Raw genomic sequence first — 20,203 nt, 5'->3', positions numbered from 1 at the left:
AGCCTTACTGGCTTCCTTGTTGGGGGTACTGCCTTTGCGAAATGCCCATGTCCTTCCACAACTGCAAAAATGTTCCTCCTGCCTGGGGCTGACTGTGCAATTCTCCAAGCTCAGGGCCATCCTGGGTGCTAGGCAAAGGGGGTCTTCACGAGGTGGTGGCAAAGGGAGTGCTTACGTGTGATGCCAAAAGGAGCAGGATGCGCATACTGAAGCAGAGATTACTTTTTCACTGGTTACCTTGTGAATGAAGCATCTTAAAAAGTTATTTATTTCCTACTTTATCTGTGTAACTTCTGCAGCGCGAACGTGGCAGCAGGCACCAGTTTTTGGGCGTTTGGGCGGCACTGCTGAGGTGCAGTGGGTTCCCCTCAAACTGGCTCTCGGTTAATCGAGGAGACGCAGGGCCTTGTGATCTGTGTCGGGGATCTTTTGGGATCGGGCTCCCTGGGTGTGCTCCCTGCCTGTGCCCAGAGCTGAGCCGGGGCTTCCCCCAGCTCTGCCCGGGTGGGAGTGCGCAGCCCCGGCCTGTTCCGTGCCCGTGCGGGACCGCGGCTCGCCGGCCCTGGGGTCCCCGGCCGCCTTCACCGACGGGGAGCCCCTTCGCAGCGGGGTCTGCTGCGAGGCTTGGCAAGGGTTAACGCCGAAACCCCACGCCCCCTTTGACGGAGTCGGACCAACCTCGCCAAATTTGAAAAGGCATCCGGGGCTGAGTGCGCGCCCTGGGCGCAAAGAGCCGCGCTGGCCCCGGACCCCCTGCCCGGGCAGCAGTAGCCGCCGCCGGGGCTCGGCTTGCCGAGGGACGGGGCTTGCCTTTGGGAGCCGGAGCAGCGGTTCCTGTGTCCCCGGCACCCCTGTCCCGTGGTCCCCGGTCCCGGGGCACCTCCGCGCCGTGGGATCCCGCCGTGACCCCGGCCGGGGGAGGCACGGTGGGGCCCCGCGCCTGCCGTGCCGTGTAAGAGGAAAAGTGGGGGGCGGGAGGAAAACCCTGTTCTTGCAAAAATGCAGTTGGCTCTCTTCTTGTCCTGGTGCTGCTGCCTCCATGGATGCGCGCTAGGGACTGGCTTCCTCTATCAATTCCCAGCATCAACCCTGCAGCACAACTACCCAGAGCAGAGCTCGGGCTCGCCGGGCAGCGGCTTCGCCAGTCGCCGGTGAGTAAGACCGGGTCCGCCTCCCCGGCGAGGAGGCTGGGCTCTGCCGGTGGCTCCCGGGGGGAGCGACAGGCACGGCAAAACCGCGGGCAGCAATCCCCGCGGAGGGTGCGAGGGGCTTGCCGGACTGGGCTGCCCTCTTCCTAAATGGAGTGGGGGAGGCTTCCTACCTGCCCGTAGCAGTGTTCCTCTCTGGGGCAGGGAGCGACTAGGGAATCGAGAAGCTGAGCTTTGGCAAACGAAACCCGCAAACTCTCCCCTTCTTGCCTCCCCCGGCCTGTCGGGGAGGGGAAGGTGGCTTTGCCGGGTCCGCCGGGCAGCGTGTCCCAGAGCCATAAAACCTCCTGAACCGGGACGCTGGTGATGCCGGCAGAGGGAACTGTTATAGCCCTCGGCTGCGAGGAAAAACTTGTTCAGCTCAACAAAAGAAAGACCTTAATTACAGATCTCTGTTAAAGAGCTGCAGCTTTCAAATAGCTGTTTAAAACCAAACCTCCCACTCTTCTCCTCTTCCCCCCACCCCAAACCAGTTTGTTATAAACTTAATGTAAATCGGTTTTGATTTACTGTATCTTGCTGCTTCAGTAGAGCAAACAATTTAGGCTTCTCCCCCTCCCCTCTGTTTTCTCTGGGTATTTCTCTAGAGGTGAAACAGCTGTTCAGATGAATGAGCCGCACTGTATAAAGGAGAGGGTGGCTTAACCTGATTCCAGTTGTTCTTGAATTTCACTGGGTTTTTTTTCTGCAATTCCCTTAAGTGGGGACTTGGGAATTTAGTATTCAGGGCTCGTCCATCCTGTCTCTACCTCTTTTCCTCCTCCCCTTGCTAATACCTAGTATGCATGAGTTGCGCTGCTGTGGAGGAGGGTTTATGTTAGAACCACTTATTTGGGCTAGGAATTGGGATAAGGCATCTACACAGCAGATTTACATCAGCACATTACAGAAGTACAAGAGTGGGCGCTAGTCTTGTGCCTTGCACAGTTCTCGCATATGGTGCATATTTCATCTACAAGTGGGGGTGGTTTTGTTTGCTGGCCTGTCAAACAGGCCTCAGTCTGTAGGGGGTGTGATGTTAAACTACAGTAACTGTCACACGGTTTGAAACGGCAGAAAATTATAGGAGAGTAATGGGATAAACCTATCCCAGCTGGATCTGTTCCAAGGTACCCCTTTCCCAAAGCATGAGCTGCAATGAGAACCACATGTCATTTGTCTTACATATCTATTAGCCTGCAGATCTTTGTTCAGAGCTACCACACTTACATGACTGTGGACTGTATCTTTGCTCACCAAAGACCTTCCCCAATTCACACTCTTGCATGATTTTCCCATACCTCGGTTGTTTGGATAGCTGATGCTTTGTCAGGGGAATGCATCCCTCTCCAAGTCTATAAAGTGTTGTATAAAATCATCTAAAGCTGATTTAAAAAATGATGTTGGGAAAGCTGGTAGATTTTTTTTTCTTTTTTTTTTTTTTTTTGTCCAGTGGAACTCTGCCATGTGAGAATCTCCCATTCTAGTTTAAAGCAGAGGGGAAAATAAAAAATTGAAGAGACGAAAAAATCACTGGTGGATGTTTTGAAATAAAAATTCAAGTCCTTAGTCAAATATCACGCGTTGAAGCAATCTTTGTATGTTTTAATTTCCCCTTGAGTGGTGGAGTTTTGTTGTTGGCAAATGTCTAACAGCTTCACTTTCTGATGGGAAAATCTGTGTGGGAAAACTTTACCCAGCCACAATGTTGGACCTTTGGGGGGAGCCTCCTGCAGGGTGCAGCTTCAGGTTGGGATAGCTGTGCTTTTCTGGATTTAATATGGTGCTGGATAAGAACGAGGCTTTTTGCTCTAAAGTCTGACATTGATCTATGTGGGTATGAAGGCTTTTTTTCAAGGGACTGAATCAGGCTGGTATAAACTGTTGTTTACGTTGTTCAGTGTCCCTTTTGCCATCTAAACAGGGGATCTTAGTAGCACCTGAATTATGTGAAGCAATAGCAGCTCCATCACAGCAGAGATTGCTGGCCTCTGTCCTGAAGAGGCTGTGGAGGATACAAGGTGGTGGGTAGGTGATTACTATTAATGATGCTACATGGCGATTCCTACCTTCTCTTCTGCAACCTGCCCAGTGAGTGCTTTGTCCAGTGACTTCTGGCACTTTTCCTGGGTACTCACAGCCAAGTATAAGCAGGCCAGAGCCTTGAAAGTTATTGCTGCAGCTCCAGGTTTTGCTATGTTGCAGCCCATACTGATGCCATGCTCTACAGCTGACGTGTTTCCTTGATGCAAGACACACCATGTTTCTGCAGTTGTCTTTTCCTGTCCTTGGTCAGCAAGTGAAGGCATGATTGAGCTGTTTGGGAATCTGCTACCAATTTTTTTTAAATTAGCTTGTCATAAAAGTTGTATTTCTCCAAGGAGGGGGAGAAAAAAAAAGTTGATGGAATCTTTTGTCTTCCACCTAGAAAACTATTCAAAACTCAATAGCTGATATAGTCCGTGGTATCTAGGTTGCAGGCTGTCTCAGAGATGGGCTTCTGAGGCTCTAAGGACTGCTGAACATTTTTTTTTGCCAGAAAACTAAGGCCCTGGGCAGTGTAAAAAGCTTGGGGGGTGGTGGTGGAGGGAAATTTGGAGGAAAAAAAATTATTCACATCCTTCAAAATTAAATTGTGGAATACTTGTTCTGGTGGAATGTTGCTTGCTTTGTTTCCTTTTTTAAAATGAAAATTCTAGCTTCTGGTTGGCTTCAGTTGACAGATCCTGGTTATTAGACCAAAGACTATCTTTGCATGTGCTTGAATTGCTTTGAACTTCTGTGGGGGATATTCAAGTAATAATGACTGAAATCCAAGCAGCAGTGTTTGTTGGCATAGTATAGATTGTAGCAACCTCGCTATTTTGTTCGAATTTCACATTCAGCGTGTGCATTTCTAACTTGCTACTGTGTTAAGGCAATGAGAATGGGAAGTGGGACTTACCCAAAGCGTAAGAATGGAGGGCCTGTCTGCCAAGCAGAAACTGTTGTCCTCCAGACTTGGACATGAGAAGCTTTGCTAACTGGGTTAAGGGAAGCTTATTCCCATGCTGGAAGTAGCTTGGTTCTCAACAAATGCCTGTATCTGTGTTAGTTGTCTTTGGAATTGGTGTTCTCCCAGCTTAACTTCTCATCCTATTTTCCTGTAGTTTCAAATTAGTCATGCATCAAGTCCTTGTGAACTCAAGTGTGGGAGTTAGAAACTTCTGAAGCTAGATGCAGTGCTTAGACTGGAAACCTCTTTGGATGTGAGGTGGAGGCAGCCGAAAGAAAACCCCCAAATGTGAACTGGAAAGCAATGTAGGTTGATAACTCTTTCTTACTGCTAGCTTTACAGTAGCATCACAAAAGTCAGCTGGGGTGGATGCAAAGTCTGACTGTGATAGATAGACCTTCAAAACACTTACACCTCAGCCTAAAACTTTCTTCCTGTGAATGAACCACAATTTTACAAATAACAGGACCGTCCGAGTAGGTGTTCTTATCCAGACTATACTGGTAATTACAAATCAGTGCTTATTTTGGTCACATAGTAATTCCTAGTGCTTGCTACAGCAGTGATGTTTCTTGAGGATGGATATGGAGAGGAAATTAATATCGGTCAATTGAAATCTGTAAGTGCAACCTCCGACTGCTAGAGGCAGAGGTTTCAACATGAAAGGCCAGGCCACATATGTGCCTCAGAGCACAGCCCAGGAGAGCGAGACCTGGGTTCTGGTTGTGCTTCTACCAATGGTTTACTCTGTGTCAGAGGGCAAATCACTTTGCTGTGGATTCAGTGGAACAATTAAACATGCTCTGTGTGCTGCTTTGACATGGGGAAGATATTTAAACTGACATCAGCTTTCCTGTACTATAGCTTGTCTGTCTTTTCCCCCCTGAAAATCCTGAAGTGTTGATGCTTTCAGATGTTTAGGTGATGCTTGAAATATGTTGTCCATTATTCCTTGAGGCTAGCAGTCTCCTAATAGGTCACTTGAATGGCTGGCTTTCAAGACCAAGATGTCTGGGTGGACCTGTTATAGGTAGATCTGTTCTTTTCAAAGTAGCTGCCTGTATTGTGCCTGGTCCTACAGTTACACATTTGCTAGGATGGAATTGCCCCTCCCCAGCCCCATTTGAAGGACTGCACGCAACTGTACTGTAACGTAACAATCTCCAGCCTCTTAGGTGAGGTTTTAGTGGCTTTAAGTAAGTGTGGGTCTCTTTATGTGTTAGAAGCCTGTTCTTAATATTAAAAGGTGATCTATAAATTGGTATCCTGATTTATGCAGTCTGTCAGAGTGCTTTCAGAACATGTATCTGGAGTTTTCCTGATGGTTGTCTGTTAATTCTCTCTTTACCAGAGAAAGATGATTTGAACCTGATTTCAGCCCCAAATTCTGAACCTCTTGTGGCTCTTAAGTGGGTGTGGAATATAAAACTATACGTATTGGAGAAATGTGGTTCTTTTTGCTTTTACTGACAGGATCTTGCTTTCTGAGTCATTCCCTCCATCACCTAATACTCTGTTCATTGCTTGAGGTGTCTGGTTTTCTATCGTTTGCTATGGACTGTGTGAGGATGTCAAGCAAACAAACTGGGATTTGTGTCACGCTGAGTCCTCTGCACTAATTCCCCTTTGAAGTGCCCTACCCAGGTAACCAAGAGGTCAGAAGGTCTTAAGCTCATCACCAAACCCTTGAACTATCCGATATTTGTTTCCTGGACTCTGCAGCCATATGATCTTCATCTGACTTCTGGGGTTCAGTGCTGTAACTTCACAATGCAATTAACAGCGAAGCCAATGGTAGTGTAAGGACCTAGCAACACTGGAATGGCTTTGAAATACCAGACGTGACTGTAGTTACTGCAGTCAATTGTATTTGTTTAGGAAATCTCCTACAGTCTTGCCTTTCCAGCTGCTTGTGTGAATCATTTCCTCTCATGTAGGTTTCATTTACCAGCTCTAGGAAGAAAAAGGGAGCGGAGAGGAAAAGCGATGGGTGGCAGTGAACTTGTGCTCCTCTTGGATAAATTAACAAATGTGTCTCTTTCAATAACGCTTATTTGTTCATTTTCTCAAAGCTGGCCTTGTTAGCGTGCTAAAATCCTAGTTGAAACACATCAGGTTAGAAACTTCACAGCTTTGCTTGAGGGGAGTGGTTCTGTGATGCTTGGATCATAGAATATTTACTCGCATCTTTGTTTTATTGGGCTGTGTCTTGATAAAGGGGGAAAAATGAAGAATGACTTTGAGGTAACAATGAAAGACAGAAAGCATAGAGTGCTTTAGCTGGATTAGAATACTGGGTGAGTTACTTATGCTCTTTCCTGCATTAGACCTCTAGCCACGTCTGGAAACATTGTTTTGTAAAGCATAGACTACCTCTCCTGTAGGGTAATACTAAAATTCATCCGACCTCATTTCTGCAATATGCTCAGAGCTCTCAAATCACTTTTAATTAGAGAGATGTAGACAGTGCTTAAATTTACTTTCACTGAGGCATAATGTTTATTTTGAGGCTTTGAGCATAAAGCTAGCCTGTGCCAACTTAGATATCACAAAGACTCTATTAAGGATCATAGCTGCAAAAGTTAAAAAAAAGCATAATGCTACTAATTGGGTTAATGTCCTGCAATTTTTCAACTTTTCATATAGTTGAATAATACTAAAGCTCCTGCTTAGTGTATTTATGCACAATGTGGCACTGATCTGAATTAGTCCTTAATACTACTACAGAAAGGAACAAGGGTGGGAACTGTGATATTGTTTCTTATTGGTTTTGTTCCTTATCTTCTTTTTGGAAAGAAACAATTATTTGTTGACTTCCAATTTATTGCATGGAATAACATGGTTTAGATGTTTTGGCTGTTTTTGACAAATTTAATGTTTTCCTCCTCTTGAAAATGAACAGATGTGTAAGTAAAGAGTGTGCTTGGGTGAAAGTGTTGCCTCTAATCTTTAGGCCTGGCTATTTGAAAATAGTTGAATCTTTTTGAGAGGACCAACAAATAGGAAGCTATTTCACTTTTGAGACTCCTTTTCAGCTTCCAAAGAAGGGAAATCATAGCTCTGGCAAAGAAAAAAACCTCTCCTATCTGTTGAGAAATGAGTTTCACCCAGAGGCCCACACAATGGATGCTACTGAGACAAACACTGAAGGCAGCTTCATAATGTTTCACGTTTGGGACTGAGCAGTCTCTTCTTCCGTATCTATGTGGTTTATTTGGAAAAGAGAATCTGCCACCTTAAAATCGTAGTAGTTGATTTTGAAACCTCTTTGAAGCTGAGAAGAGAAGGTGTCTCTGAGCTTGTCTTATGTAGGACTCTTCCCTTTACTTCTGTGTGGTCTGCTGTGTGTCTCATGTCTGTTCTGTCAGAGCTGAGTAAGGCTGTCATTATCCAGTCACCTTCCTTTGTGCTGAGCAAACAAACCATCTGTCAAAACTTTAAAGCTAATGTGAGGTACCACTACATAGAAATGCATCTAGTCATGTCCAATCTTGACATCAGGTTATGTAGTTAGATGTCTTTTTAATCAGTTCCAACTTTTTCTGCCCCTAGGAACTGGGTGGAAGTGATATTCTTTGCAGTATTTGCACTAGATATAGGCAAGTGTTTGCTCAGAGCATCTCAGAAATGCCAGCGCAATGAAATCATGAGGCAAGGGAATATCCCACTGGACGTGGTCGTGTAACTGAGTTGTACTGAGTCTGTTGAGTTAAGAACAGGTCAGGTCGTGTTTCTTCTGGGTGCCATGTTGTCCCCTGTGTCCCGTCCTTCCGCCCCCCCCCCCCCCCCTTTATTTTTTGGTGTATGTGCGCTCTAGAGGGGAGTTAGTTTTGACTTTGCAAATGGACAAGACTGTTGATTCCTGCTTTCCACTTCAGTGGAATAAAAAGACCAAGTACATGTGGTGGGAAGAGAGTGCCTCCTAAAGGTAGTGTAGGCAAAGGCATTTTATGAGAGATACCTGTTTCATATGAGGACAGTTTTGGGGTTGGACCCTGCAGAAGTGAGTGCAGCAAATGTGATGGCAGGACCCAAGTACTAAGGTTACCATTCTGCTCTGTGTGAGAAACTGGAATAGGATGCTCTTTACCCTGTGCATGTTGGATGTTAGAGCTGTTTAGGACTAAGAAAAGGCAGCAGCATAGGTGCTAAATGAGCTAAATACTCCTTTTGCCCTGTTGTGATGACCTTGTTGAGATGGAGTTGCTAAGTTAAGGCACTGCACAAAAACTTCCCTTCTGTCCTTGGCTTGTTTTATGCCTGGGGTCAATCAACATCTGCTTTTTCCCCACAGGACTTTGCTTATTTAGCCGTTCAAAAGTGTGGTGCTGGGAGCTCTCAGTTTGGTTTGAAATGCTTCTTCTCATCGCGAAAAGGCTTGGGGCAGATGGGCTGCTGCGGCTGTTCGGATGACATAACGTCTCTGTGCTGAGTCTCCCATTGGCCTGGTGCTGCGGTGCTTGGTGGGGTGTGGTAGCCCTGAACGGAAGGGCAGACATTTCTTTTTTGCTGTGTGCTGCTTAGCCCTTATTAAACTCAGATGTTTCTAACCCCTTCCTCCAGGCTCTCATTATTGCTGTAAACACAGCAGAGCACAGGGAGCTTTTTCAAATACTCATTTGAGGCAGCAATGGGTGACAGCTCTACCAACAGCTCTCCAGTGTGCCTGTGTGTGAAGGAGAGTTGACACGAATTTAACACACCAACCCAAGGGAGGTTCTGCTTGTGTTTTCCCTAAAGAAAAAGGTGGCGTTTGCCTTGTCTCTCTCTCTCTTTTTTTTTTTTTTTTTTTTTTTTTTAAATCTGATGCCACTTCTCTTTATCCTGTCTCAGGTTGCTTGGCTTCCTGGCTTTTTTGCCTGGTTCCCTCTTCTGCTTCCCCAGAACTGGTCTGGTTTCTGCTACCCTGCTCAATGTGGGCTGTCTAGCTGCTGTCTCATCACTGTATCTTGTGCAAACTTTGACTTGTCTGCATTTTCAGGTGGCAGTGAAAGTGATAGCAGCTAAAATAAGGTTTCTGTTGCTGTGCTAGGATGACTAAAAAAGGCTCTCCTAGAAGAAAACACCTGGATCCGGCTGTTGGCAGCTGCATATCTCATCTGTACCTGTTCCACATGTACTGTGTGGCTCTGACATAGTTATTTTTCAGCTTTTTGTGAAGGGAGAAAGGAGGAGAGATTGCCATGGTAACAGGATCTTAGATGCTTCCTACCTATATAACCCATGCTTCATACAGTGCGAGCTACCATACCCCCTTGCAGAGGAATTTATGAATCCTTGGTATCTCTAAATGTAAGCCATTAACTTTGAGGTGTAACCAGGCTATTTATAAACTTCTTAGACACAGTTCTCCAAGGTCTATATCTTTTGCAAATCTACTTATGAGTCTCAAATATCTGTCTGTTTGATATCATGCTTTTTTGAGCTGAGAAATTCTTGGCCCAGTGAGGTATCAGAGCTGCTTTGTGCATGGCATCTGACTTGGTAAAAGCTATGTTCCTGCAAGATCCCCGAAGATCTCTGTAAGATCATCTGTATGACTTATTCTCATGACATTTTTGCATCTGACTCTAGTCTTGTGTGCCTTGTTGTAAATTGAGCTAAAGATCCTGGTTCTGAACTGTCAGGAGCCAAGTCAGATGTTAGGAAGATCATTGCCATTTTGATGCTGTATTTAGTCACTGGATGCTAGATTTCCTTTTTGGAAATCTAGGCTATCCTAAGACATTTGAAGATGAGCTACCCTGTTGCAAGGTTCCTGAAATCTGGTCCCTTGAATCTCTGGCTTGGTTTAAATTGCCCTTCAAGAGCTTCTGATGTATGGGAGGTACAGAGAGCTTTTCTCATTTGGTACTCTACATCCCCAAGAAAACACTGATTTTTAATTAGTGGTCATTGTAGCTTTGAGGTGAACTTTTTGTGCTGCTTTTAATGAACTTAAAGCTAAAATGGCAGCGATCCTGAGAACTGAGCTGTCAGCTTGTGTCTGTCACTGGCACTAGCAGTATAGGACAGAGAAAATCTGATATGCTTAAGCTTCAGTATTTCAACATGGCAAACCCAACTAACCTAAACACTGAGGGGGGAGCCGCATTCTTTGCTATGCCTAATCTCTGTATTTTGTTAAACATGCATTCCTGCCAGAACTTTATTGGACAGAACAATAGTGACCAGCTGGGCAAGTGACCCTGGGTTTTCTGGTCGGCAGAGGAATTCAGCATCTGAGGAGTTCAGATTCTCATGTGCAGCTTAAAGTGATCTGGATTTAGTTGCTTTTAATTATCAGCTGGCTGATTCATAAGGCTTTGTTTTCCACCCTCTTTCCCAAGAAAAAGACCATTCACTTAAATGTTTAGTGTATATTCTGTAGAGCAGCACAAAGTCTGGGAACTGAGACTTGCAAGTTCTCTCTCTCTCTTTTCTTTCCCTTAAATAAAATGGGAATAGTAATACTTCCCTTCACGTAAGGGAAGGCTCTGGGGAGTATTTCATGAGGGTGTGGTTAGATCTTAGAGGGAAAGCTGCAAAATCCAAAGTATTGTATATGAATATATGGAGAAGTTTATAATAAATCTATGAATTATAATACTTGGCACTTGTATAAACTTCCACTCTTACAGAATAGAGGTCGTTGTGCTCCCTGTTTACTGCACCTCTCTGAGCCTGGATGACTGAAATTACTCTTTGGGAGTTAGTCTTTGCCTGATCTTTGCAGAGAAGGATTTAGTTTGGAGGGCAAGCTGAGATGTGGGAGAGGGAGATGCTGAGCAGGGCAGGCTGGATTGAACGGCAACAGAGGGTTGGGTGACGGCACAGGCTGTGGTGCTTTTCCAACTACAATGAAAGGTTTGTGGGAGGCTGAATGTGTAACATACCTACAGAAGCAGCACTGACCGATGTGGTCAGTGCAAAAATGCCTGCAACAACTGGTGCTAGCAAGCAGTACCAGCCTTTGCACAAAGGCAGGTCTGGGCTGCGATGCTGCAAACTTTCTCTGTTCCCATGCAGCGTCTGAAGTGTAGCTGAGAGCAAAAAGGCAAATTGGCTCTGTAGGATGTTACAGCACTTGGCTTAATGCTGCTGTAAATCAGCGTAACCTGCAGCAAAATATATAGTCTCCCTGCAGTGTATTTCAGGATACAGCACTGAGCCAAATGGTTTAAACTATCGCACAGTAAAATGCTGTCTCTTGGGCCACTGTTACTGGAAGTCACTAATGTATATCACAAATGATACAAAAATTTTGGATTGCAAAGTTGTAGGAATTCTTAGGCTGTAGGCCTGTGGATAAGCTTTGAATGAGTGTGCATTGCAAGCATAAAAAATAGGATCCCATTTTGCCAAGCACCAGAAAAATACTTGAGTCCTGATAGTGCAATTAAAAGCCTGCTAAAACCCTTTCAAGACCTCTGCAACCAAACCCATTGGAAATTTATTGCAAGGACCTCAGCAACATATTCGTTTTCTTGGGTAATGTCCTTTGAAACAACCAAGCTCTCTAATTATGTCTGTCAGGCCCTGCCAAGTGATTATGGGTGTCGGAACTAGAAGGTTTTCAAAGCAGCTTCTACAAATAACTACAGAATTTTGCTGAAAGTAAAGTTTCAGCTCCTAGGTAGCTTTTGGAGGAGTTGCTCCATAACCTTTGGGAAAGCAAAGGGTGAAGCTGTATCTGTCTGCACTGGATGGGAAGAGAAGGGAGAAGTGGGAATGTGGAAATGATAAGAATTGTCACAACTCGTCTTTTGAGCTGAATGCAACTAGAAACTAGACATGTTTGTATCAGACACTTCAGCTGGTGTCCTGTTTGAGCCTGGGAGTCGCATTGTGCTACCCACGTCTGGGTTATTGATTTGTATCTGAGCATCTCTGTGGCCTATAGAGGCAAGGCTCACTTTGCAGGGCACTTCCATGAGTTCCGATGTGTGTGGTTTGTTGTTGTTGTTTGGTTTTTTGTGGTTTTTTTTCTTTTTCTTTTTTTAAAGAAAAAAACCAAAACAAAACCAACCAAAAACCCAACCAACCAAAAAAACCCTGACAAAACCCACACCAAACCCCATGCAAGCATTTGACTGGAATTGCATGCTCCCCACATGGCTTGTGGCTCAGATATTGCCAGTAATAATTGAATAAGTGAATAGGCTGTTCCCATGGGCATATTGACAGCAAGGGGAAACAGCTCAATAGTTGTTCTGTCACTCCGTGCTCTGTGGTTCAACCAACCTTCTTGATTTTGTGTATGTGAGAGTGGTTTCAACTGAAACTCATACCAGTTTTTTTTCTGCTGCAAGGAGTATGTGACACGAGTCTGTCGCAGCCATTTAATTTGACATTCAGCACTGATGTGTTCAGTGTCTTGGCTGGTGTATGGCATCGCTATATACGTTCTTATAAATGCATCAAGCGAGCACTGTTGTGATGGCTGCTGCTGTCTTTGCTTGCAGGGTGGCTGTATTTGGCATCATCCTTTGCTGAGACACTGCATGTAAAAATTTCTCCAAGCTGCACTGAAAGGTGTAAAGGAAAACTCTTGTGTGTGTGTGTATGAGGATGAAAAAGCACAAGCAAGTTTTAGCTCTGGTGTGTGAAGACTGTTTGCATACATACTTAGCATAATAATAAACCGTACACTGTTACTGAGCAGCCACGTGTCATTCACAGGTTTACTGGTTTGCCCACAGTAAGTAAAGCAACAGTATGCTGTTCTTCCCAAACTACAAAAAAGGTAGCAGAAATACAGAATAACTGTCACCCATCAATAAAATTCAGGTCATAACTGCTTGTTTTAATCAAACTTTTATCTTCCATGTTCTTCTTTGTATCACTCTTCATCCTCTGAATGTTCTGTTTTTGAAGAAATCTGTGTAAATAGGAGGAAAAAAAAAAGGTCATCTGTCTTTAATGGCTTTGCCTTGAATTTGCCACAAGCTTTTGCAAGCAGTATGTGTCTGAAATGGGATGTGAGCGTATCTAGTGTCAGTCACTGCTTCTTTGCATGCATAGATGAGACTCTTCTCACCAATAACTCTAGATGTTCCCATTCCCAGCAGAGCGGCGAGGGATGCCTGTGAAGCCTTTGCTTTAGAAGGTTGGATCATTTGTGTGCATCAGTTTGCATCCTTACCAAATTTGTAGTTAAAATGCTTTTGCAGAGTTTTCTACTTTGCCTTGATGAAGACAGCTAGGTTGCCCTGCCCTTTTGCATTGGCAGGTAACTTTAAACTTCAACAACAACCAAAAAACCCTACAAACCCCCATCTAATGGAGTTTGCCATGCTTATAATTCCCCACAGAACAGGGCAGGAATTTTTCTGGCCAAATGTCTGTATCTCTCTTTTGGACCTCCTGCTGTCCCCTCTCCCTTGCTCAGTGCTGCTTTCTCCCCATCCGGTTTCCCACGTGTGTACTCGGGAATGTTTCAAGGCAGTGTTATCATTCCTAAGGAATCTACTGTGCGTGCACAGGCTACGGAGGGTTTTTTTCGGCTGTTATTACTTGGCCAAATCAAACCCATTTTCCACCTGGATACCGAAATGTAGATCTCCTCCCTGAAGACCATCTCCCTTCCAAATAGAGGCTTCCAAAGCACCGAGGCACTAAAGCGGTTTCTTAGATTGCTCAAGAATTTTTTAATAATAGAGAAAGGTGTTAGTATTTCTGTTCACAAGAGAAAGGCTTTCTGTTTTCGAGATTTTTTTTTTTTTTTCTAATGAACAAACTGGATTGCAGCAAGGTTTAAAAGGAGAATACAAGTAATTGTTCTTGGCTAGAAATGAGGTATGGAGACTGCTTCCAAAACCAGTGAAATCTTAGTAAGATGTGTTAAAAGCAGAAGAACCTTTTAAACTAAAAATAGGTAGTTAGAGCACTTCGTTTCTACATGTCTTCATACAGTCTATCTATAAACAGATATCGAAGTGCAGTGGGTTTTGTGTGATTGAAATGTATACCATCTGCTTAAGAGTTAGTTTAAAACTTGATGAGGCAATACAGAGTGTTCACTAGCAGGGGTTTGGGACTACTGTGTGTAGAAGAGCTGATCTACAGCAAATGCTATGTAGTTACTTTTTATGGCATTGGAGAGATGCAGTCGGCAGAGTGTAAGAGTGGGAGTCTGGAGAAAGGTGAAAAGGAGGTTGCTGGTATAGCAGATTATTGTGTGCCTGTAACTACTGCATCCAAGCTGTGTTATATTTGCATGGAGCTTTGAATGAGGCTTTCACTTTGTGCAAAGGAAGCACTTTGAAAGGGCTCGTGCCCGGCAACTGGGAAGTGTTTTAGGGCAATTCATTACTGCATTTAGATGGGTGCTGGGAATGACTGTCTTGAGAAGAAGGCAAGAAAGGGAAAAATGTGATCACCTAACCATCCATGGGTGTGGATGTGTGTTTGTAAAGGGTATTGCTAATTCACTACACTAAAGCTGATTTTTTAGAGTTTTAGGCTGTACAAGTAGGAATTTATTAACCTTAAAGCTATTGAGACATCCTCCCGCCTTAGCTCACAGTCTCTGATCTCTCTCCTAATATGCACTTGAATCAAAACTGATGGTTGTAAAGGACAAACTCAGCTCTCTGATCACACAACAGATCTCAGTTTTGATGTTCCTACTTCCCTACACATGAAACTCCCATGGGTGTGACTGGAACAATAGGATTATTTTCCAAATTATTTTTTACTGTAGTAACGCCCAGGACAGCCTTGTGCCAGACATGGCAGACATGGAATAAAAAGTTTTCAATTTAAATAGCAAATTAACACACAGGGTTTGGGTTTTGTTTTTCAGACTGATTAACGCTTTGAATACCCAGGCAGAGAGGTTTTGTGAGGCTTTGTTTTTATTGAAGTGGGGCCTCACATGGCTCATCTTGGGGATCTCTGAGCTGGGCAAACAAAAGACAACCTGCTTTATCTACTCCATGCAACACAGCCTGGTATTCAGAATGACCTGGCATATCAGTGGAGCAGTTACTGGAGAAAAGTGCTTTGCTCTTGGAGTACAGGCGTGTTGGCAGGGTACAGCTGTCCCCCCAAAATCTTCCTTGAGTACCAGCAGTAGTCTTGTCTCAGGCCTAATGCAAATGCTGGCTTAGGGGTACCTGAACTTCAGTTGCCTCACTGAACACAACTGGCTAAGCTGACAAATCAAGAAAGGAAAAGAGGAATTGTTGATCTCAAAGCAATATAAGTAGATGGGTTTGTCTAGACTGGCTTATTATTTCTAATCACCTCCTCCAGCACTGGAAACATTAGAAAGCTGTAGGGTTTTCTTGCATTTGAGGAAAGGCTGTTTCTTTAGTGGTTTCAATGAGGGTTTTGTCACATCTGGCTCTTTGTATGGCAGTCACCTGAAACAGAGTGATGTGGAATAAAGCTGAGCCTGCACACTTACTGCAGCTTTACTCTAGGAAGAGGTACCCTTGGCTCATGAAATCTAGGTCCCAACAATGATGGGCAATCACATGGTAGATAACTACTCTAGAAAGGTGTGCTGCATAGTCCCTTTTATACCAGAGCCCACAAACGCCTTTACAAGTTGCTGAACAAATTGAAGACTTAGACTTAATGGAGCAATTGTAACATGCCACAAGAGAAGAGAAGGAGGAAGGGCAGGTGGAAGAAGTGTTGCTAGAAGAGTTCTGGGTTCTGTTTACCTGACACCGCTCTCTGTACAGGTATTTCCAGTTGCATCCTAACACTTGTGAATGTGAAGCTGATGCTCTGATCTGGTTTTCAGTGCCTTTTTGGGCTCACAGGACACTGCTCTGAGTGTTGAAATGGCTCAAGAAAACAAATCTCTGTTCCCTTCAAGAGATCCCACAGACAAAACATTGCTTTTTCTCCTTCAATATATTCTTTTTCTTTTTAGCTATCAAAAGAGTGTACCTGTCTCCAATGACAGTAATTTGTCTACTGTTCAGCCCCATGAAAAACGTGAAATGTGCATGTGACATGGGCAGATTAACATCATGCAATTAATTGGAAGCAATGACTTGATTGTGCCATCCTAATTTTTTCTTTGATACGCTAAGTGCTCTCCTCTTGACATTGCCTTTTGTTCTTCTTGTAATTTGTGGGTTTTGGTGCCAGTATAATGCTAATGAAAAACACTGCTTCATTTAGGCAAAGTCCCTGTGTTCCTGTCATGCATGTGGCTTTCATTGCTGCTGGTAAGTGCTGTGAGTTTGGCAACAGAGGGCTGAATGTGAGGCACAAAGATGCACTGTCGTCTGTACAGAGCCCTGTAAGTAAAAAAAAAAAAAATTCAGGTGCAGACCCTGTTGAATCCTTGCAGACTAGCTGTTGATGCATGCAGATACAGGCCCTGTAGGGCTAAGTATGTGATTTGAAGGAGATGCTGAAAACCAGCAGGAGCCTGATTCATCTATTTTGGAGGGCTCAAATGGTGCAAAGTGTTGTTTTGTTATGATGTAATGTAGCAAGGGGAATTAAAGACAGCTATGGGTACTGACTTTATGGATGGTGTAGGAGACCTGGTAGCCACAACAGGAGCACTGGTAAAGCATAGGATGCTGTTATAGGCTTGCTGACTCCTTATGCTAGTTTTCTTAATGTTTTTTTTCTCCACAGAGGTTTTGAGGACAAGCAGGCATGCGTCAGTGTCTTGTTTTTTTCCACTTACAATTCCCCCTCCACCTCCTCCTAATTCAAAGTTAGAGTTTAATTCTGAATGAATTTATGTTGGTGTAAATTTACAGGTACTGATTTTGATAAAAGTTAGTCTTGTACTTTAAGATCAGGGCCACTGTCCTCAACTTAAGCAATTTTAGATCAGATCTTCAGAGGAGGACATATAGACAAGTGCCAAATGTCATCTTTGAACACAGGGGTATATTTCAGACAAATAGTTGATGTTCCAAATCCCAGCTCTATACTTTAAATCAAGGTCTTAAGGATATTTTTTTCCTTGACCCTACCCCTCCCTTCAAGGTCTGGCTTTCTAGGAATGAACAAACCAGTGCGACAGATGTATTGGCAATATGAAGGTAGGAGACCTATTTACAACCAGGTTATCCAGCTGTGCAAAAATGTTTAGACTCAGGTTCTTCTTTTGAAAGGGTCTAATTCAAGGAGCTTTTATGTTGCAAAAATGACATACTTGGTTGTAATTGTGCATTATTTCCATGCTGCATGGATATCGAATGCCAAATTCCATCAAGTCAGTCTAATTTAACAAAGACAGATTCCATGGATATTTTTGTACGTTTCGTCTTTCCTCCCTCTGTGAACACTGGAAACTACTGTCTTCTCACTGATTGTGATAAGCTTGGGGGAGGGAGCAGCAAAACAGTTCAGTGCCTAGAAGAATGCCTGTAAAAGCAAAGCACTTCAAAGGAGTGAACCCCCCTTTTATTTCTGAGCACTCAGTCATGGGCTAACTTCTTTCATTTTCATGATGAAGGTAATTATGGTTCAGGTCAACCATATTTATTGTTTGATTCAGTTGGAACATGCCACTAGCAAACTGAGAGGAGCTGGGTAGTGAGTATAAATCAGAGGGACTTTATGGTAAAGAAATACTCCTTGTGCCTTCTCACCTCTTTCCCTTTATGCATTTTTAAGTCCTTATCTGCCTCTGTTTATATTCTGCATTTATGTTAGTGCTGATGTACGGGGTGGATCTACTGTACAAATGAATCAAGTGTGTGTAATAGATGAGTGCTCATCTTCAGAGCCCCTCCTTCATTAGTTACAGCAGTTGGAAGGTGCCTTGTGAATGAGGTGGGGGATTGGAAGAGAAGAGGAATGGTCTCATGGCTGAAGAAGCTAAATGTTGCTCTGGGGACCTGGATTCCCTCTTTGTCTCTGAAAAAGAGTTGCACCCGTGGCTCCATACTATTTGGCTATTCTGCTTCTAGGCTTTTAATAATTCCAGTAGGGAGAGGTTTTTCCCTTAACCCCTGTAACTTCAATGGCTGCAGAAGGATAAGGCAAAATTTTGCACAGTTTCCTATGAATTGAAGTGAGTTCAGCCCTCGAGGTAATGCTGTTTGCAAGGTCAACCATGCACACAACAAAGCGAGGCAAGCACAGTTAAATGTGCTTGGCTGCAGAACTTGCTGAAGATTAAAGGTGTTGTGCAGACTGAACTGCATTTTCCTCCTAAGGTAAAGATTCCTCTAGGACTAAACTCCCTCCAGCAGTCTCTGATAATCCACTTTGTGTGGGAAAACTTAAGCCTGTTATTGGCAACTGAGTATTTGAAGTGCACTAAGCACAGAACATATTGCCCCCTGGGGAAGGGTTATGCTATTGGGAAGTACCTAGATAAATTGTCCCATCTTACTCTGCTAGCCAGAACTTATTTTTATGGCCACTTTTTTCAAATTCTTATTGGGGAGGGTGGTGGTGATGGTGTGTGCAGAAAGACTGGAGTTCCTTCCAATCTTTGTCTGACCAACATAGCAGAGTGGGAGACCTGGAACTTGTCTTATTCCTGTTCGTGCCTCTGGCTCTCTGCTGCTTCAAATGGCTGCTGCTGTCTGGCTTCAGAAACACCAGCAGTCTTCCAGTTTTATTAGTTTCCCAAAATGAATGGGCTGTTACAAAGATTTTTCTCCCTTTTTCACAGGAGTCAGGGTAACCTCTATTAGCGACTACAAAGTACTCAGTGGGAGTAAGGCATGCGTAAAACATCAATATTGACAACAAGATTACGGTGGCTTGTCATGTCTTCTGACTTGCAGACCTCTTAAAACTTTGTAATGGAAGAACAGACTCTGCTTTGAACTGAACCTTGCCATCATAAGCCTGTGTATGGCCACTCCCTTGCCCCTGCCAGGTGGCCTTTCATGGATTCCTTAGCAATGGTCCATCAATCTACAGACCTGAATCAATCCATCAACTCTGAACATTCTAATATTGTGGAGACTGGGGCTCACAATTGAATTTTGTAGCTGGTGCTCTGCTGGATAACGAGCTGAATGACAGCCTTGGATCCTAAAACCTAGTTACCTGGGGAGAGCATGAATATGGTCAAGAACAGGAGAAATTTAAGCCCAGCTTGGTTTTTATCTGAGCTTTCCAGTAACATGTGATAGGATTGTTTCCTTTTCAGCCAGGTCAGAGCAGTAAAGAGTAATCTGGTCACAGCCAACTGAATTAGCTGCTAAACTTGATCTGATGAAAGTCAAAGCACATTCAGGGAGGTGTGTATTTGTGAATAAGAGGGGAATAATGTAGTTATGTAGAACTGGATGGTTCAGGAAGAGATACCCCAGAGAGCCTGGCAGCCTTTGAATCTGAATTTCTTCTCTTGCAGAGGGCAACTTCTGCTCCTGGCCTCAGTGGAGTATATAACTAACTAACCTCTCCTAACGATGGGTTCCAGCACACAATGTATGGATTGCTGTTCTGGCAAAGCAAGTGGGATGCTGTACTATTTACACAGAGAAAAGGGCACAGTTTGCTTTCATTGAGTTAGAACAGCAACTTTTTCCCAGTGAAAGTCAGCGACCTTCTGATTTTATTGAAATTCCTCTCTAGGATTGCAGGGAAATTGATAGCTCCAGTGAAAAATGTTATGAGGAAACTTGGGGAAATCTATCTAGCTATCAAAACACTCCTACTGTTTTCTGTGCCCTAAATGTTGATCTCTGCTAAGTATAACACACAGTGTGTTATCCTTATGGAAACAAAAAGATAATTCAGTGCAGTTGTTTACACAGCACAAACCTTTAGGGCAAATCACAAGCATCAGAAATGTCAACCTCATTGAGAGACTTCTGCAATTTTTATTGGGAGTGGGGAAGGTCAATTCATGCCCAAACACATGCAGCAGGTGCTGATGAAACAGTCCTTCATATAAAGTCTTCCCCCCCACGCCCACCCCGCCCCGAAAGACTTTGCTTGCTTCTGTCTTGGCCAGTTGTGGTGATTTGAGCTTTTGTGTTGCACTGTGTGGCATGTGCTTTCATTGGAAGTCCTAAAACCACACTAAATCTCCATTTTACTTGGCTCTACAACAGCATAAATGGCTTTGTTCACAGTCTAACTTGTA

The 20,203-nt window shown here is 43.9% G+C and overlaps 1 protein-coding gene across 7 annotated transcripts in view; it reads left to right on the top strand.

Moving 5' to 3' along the window:
• Positions 1-908: 908 nt before the first annotated feature.
• The window catches only part of COL26A1 (collagen type XXVI alpha 1 chain), a 182,096-nt gene continuing 162,801 nt past the window's right edge, over positions 909-20,203 (top strand). For all 7 annotated transcript variants that reach the window (XM_052804514.1, XM_052804509.1, XM_052804512.1 and 4 more), the window contains exon 1: positions 909-1,151. In XM_052804514.1, the coding sequence (XP_052660474.1) occupies positions 1,000-1,151 (152 nt within the window). In that variant the 5' untranslated portion in view covers positions 909-999. The remainder of the gene's footprint in view (positions 1,152-20,203) is intronic.

The sequence above is a fragment of the Harpia harpyja genome, chromosome 12 (assembly GCF_026419915.1).
Source record: "Harpia harpyja isolate bHarHar1 chromosome 12, bHarHar1 primary haplotype, whole genome shotgun sequence".
In the NCBI taxonomy this organism is placed as follows: domain Eukaryota; kingdom Metazoa; phylum Chordata; class Aves; order Accipitriformes; family Accipitridae; genus Harpia; species Harpia harpyja.
The sequence above is the reverse complement of the archived record's forward strand: the minus strand, read 5'-3'. Positions and strand labels throughout refer to the sequence as shown.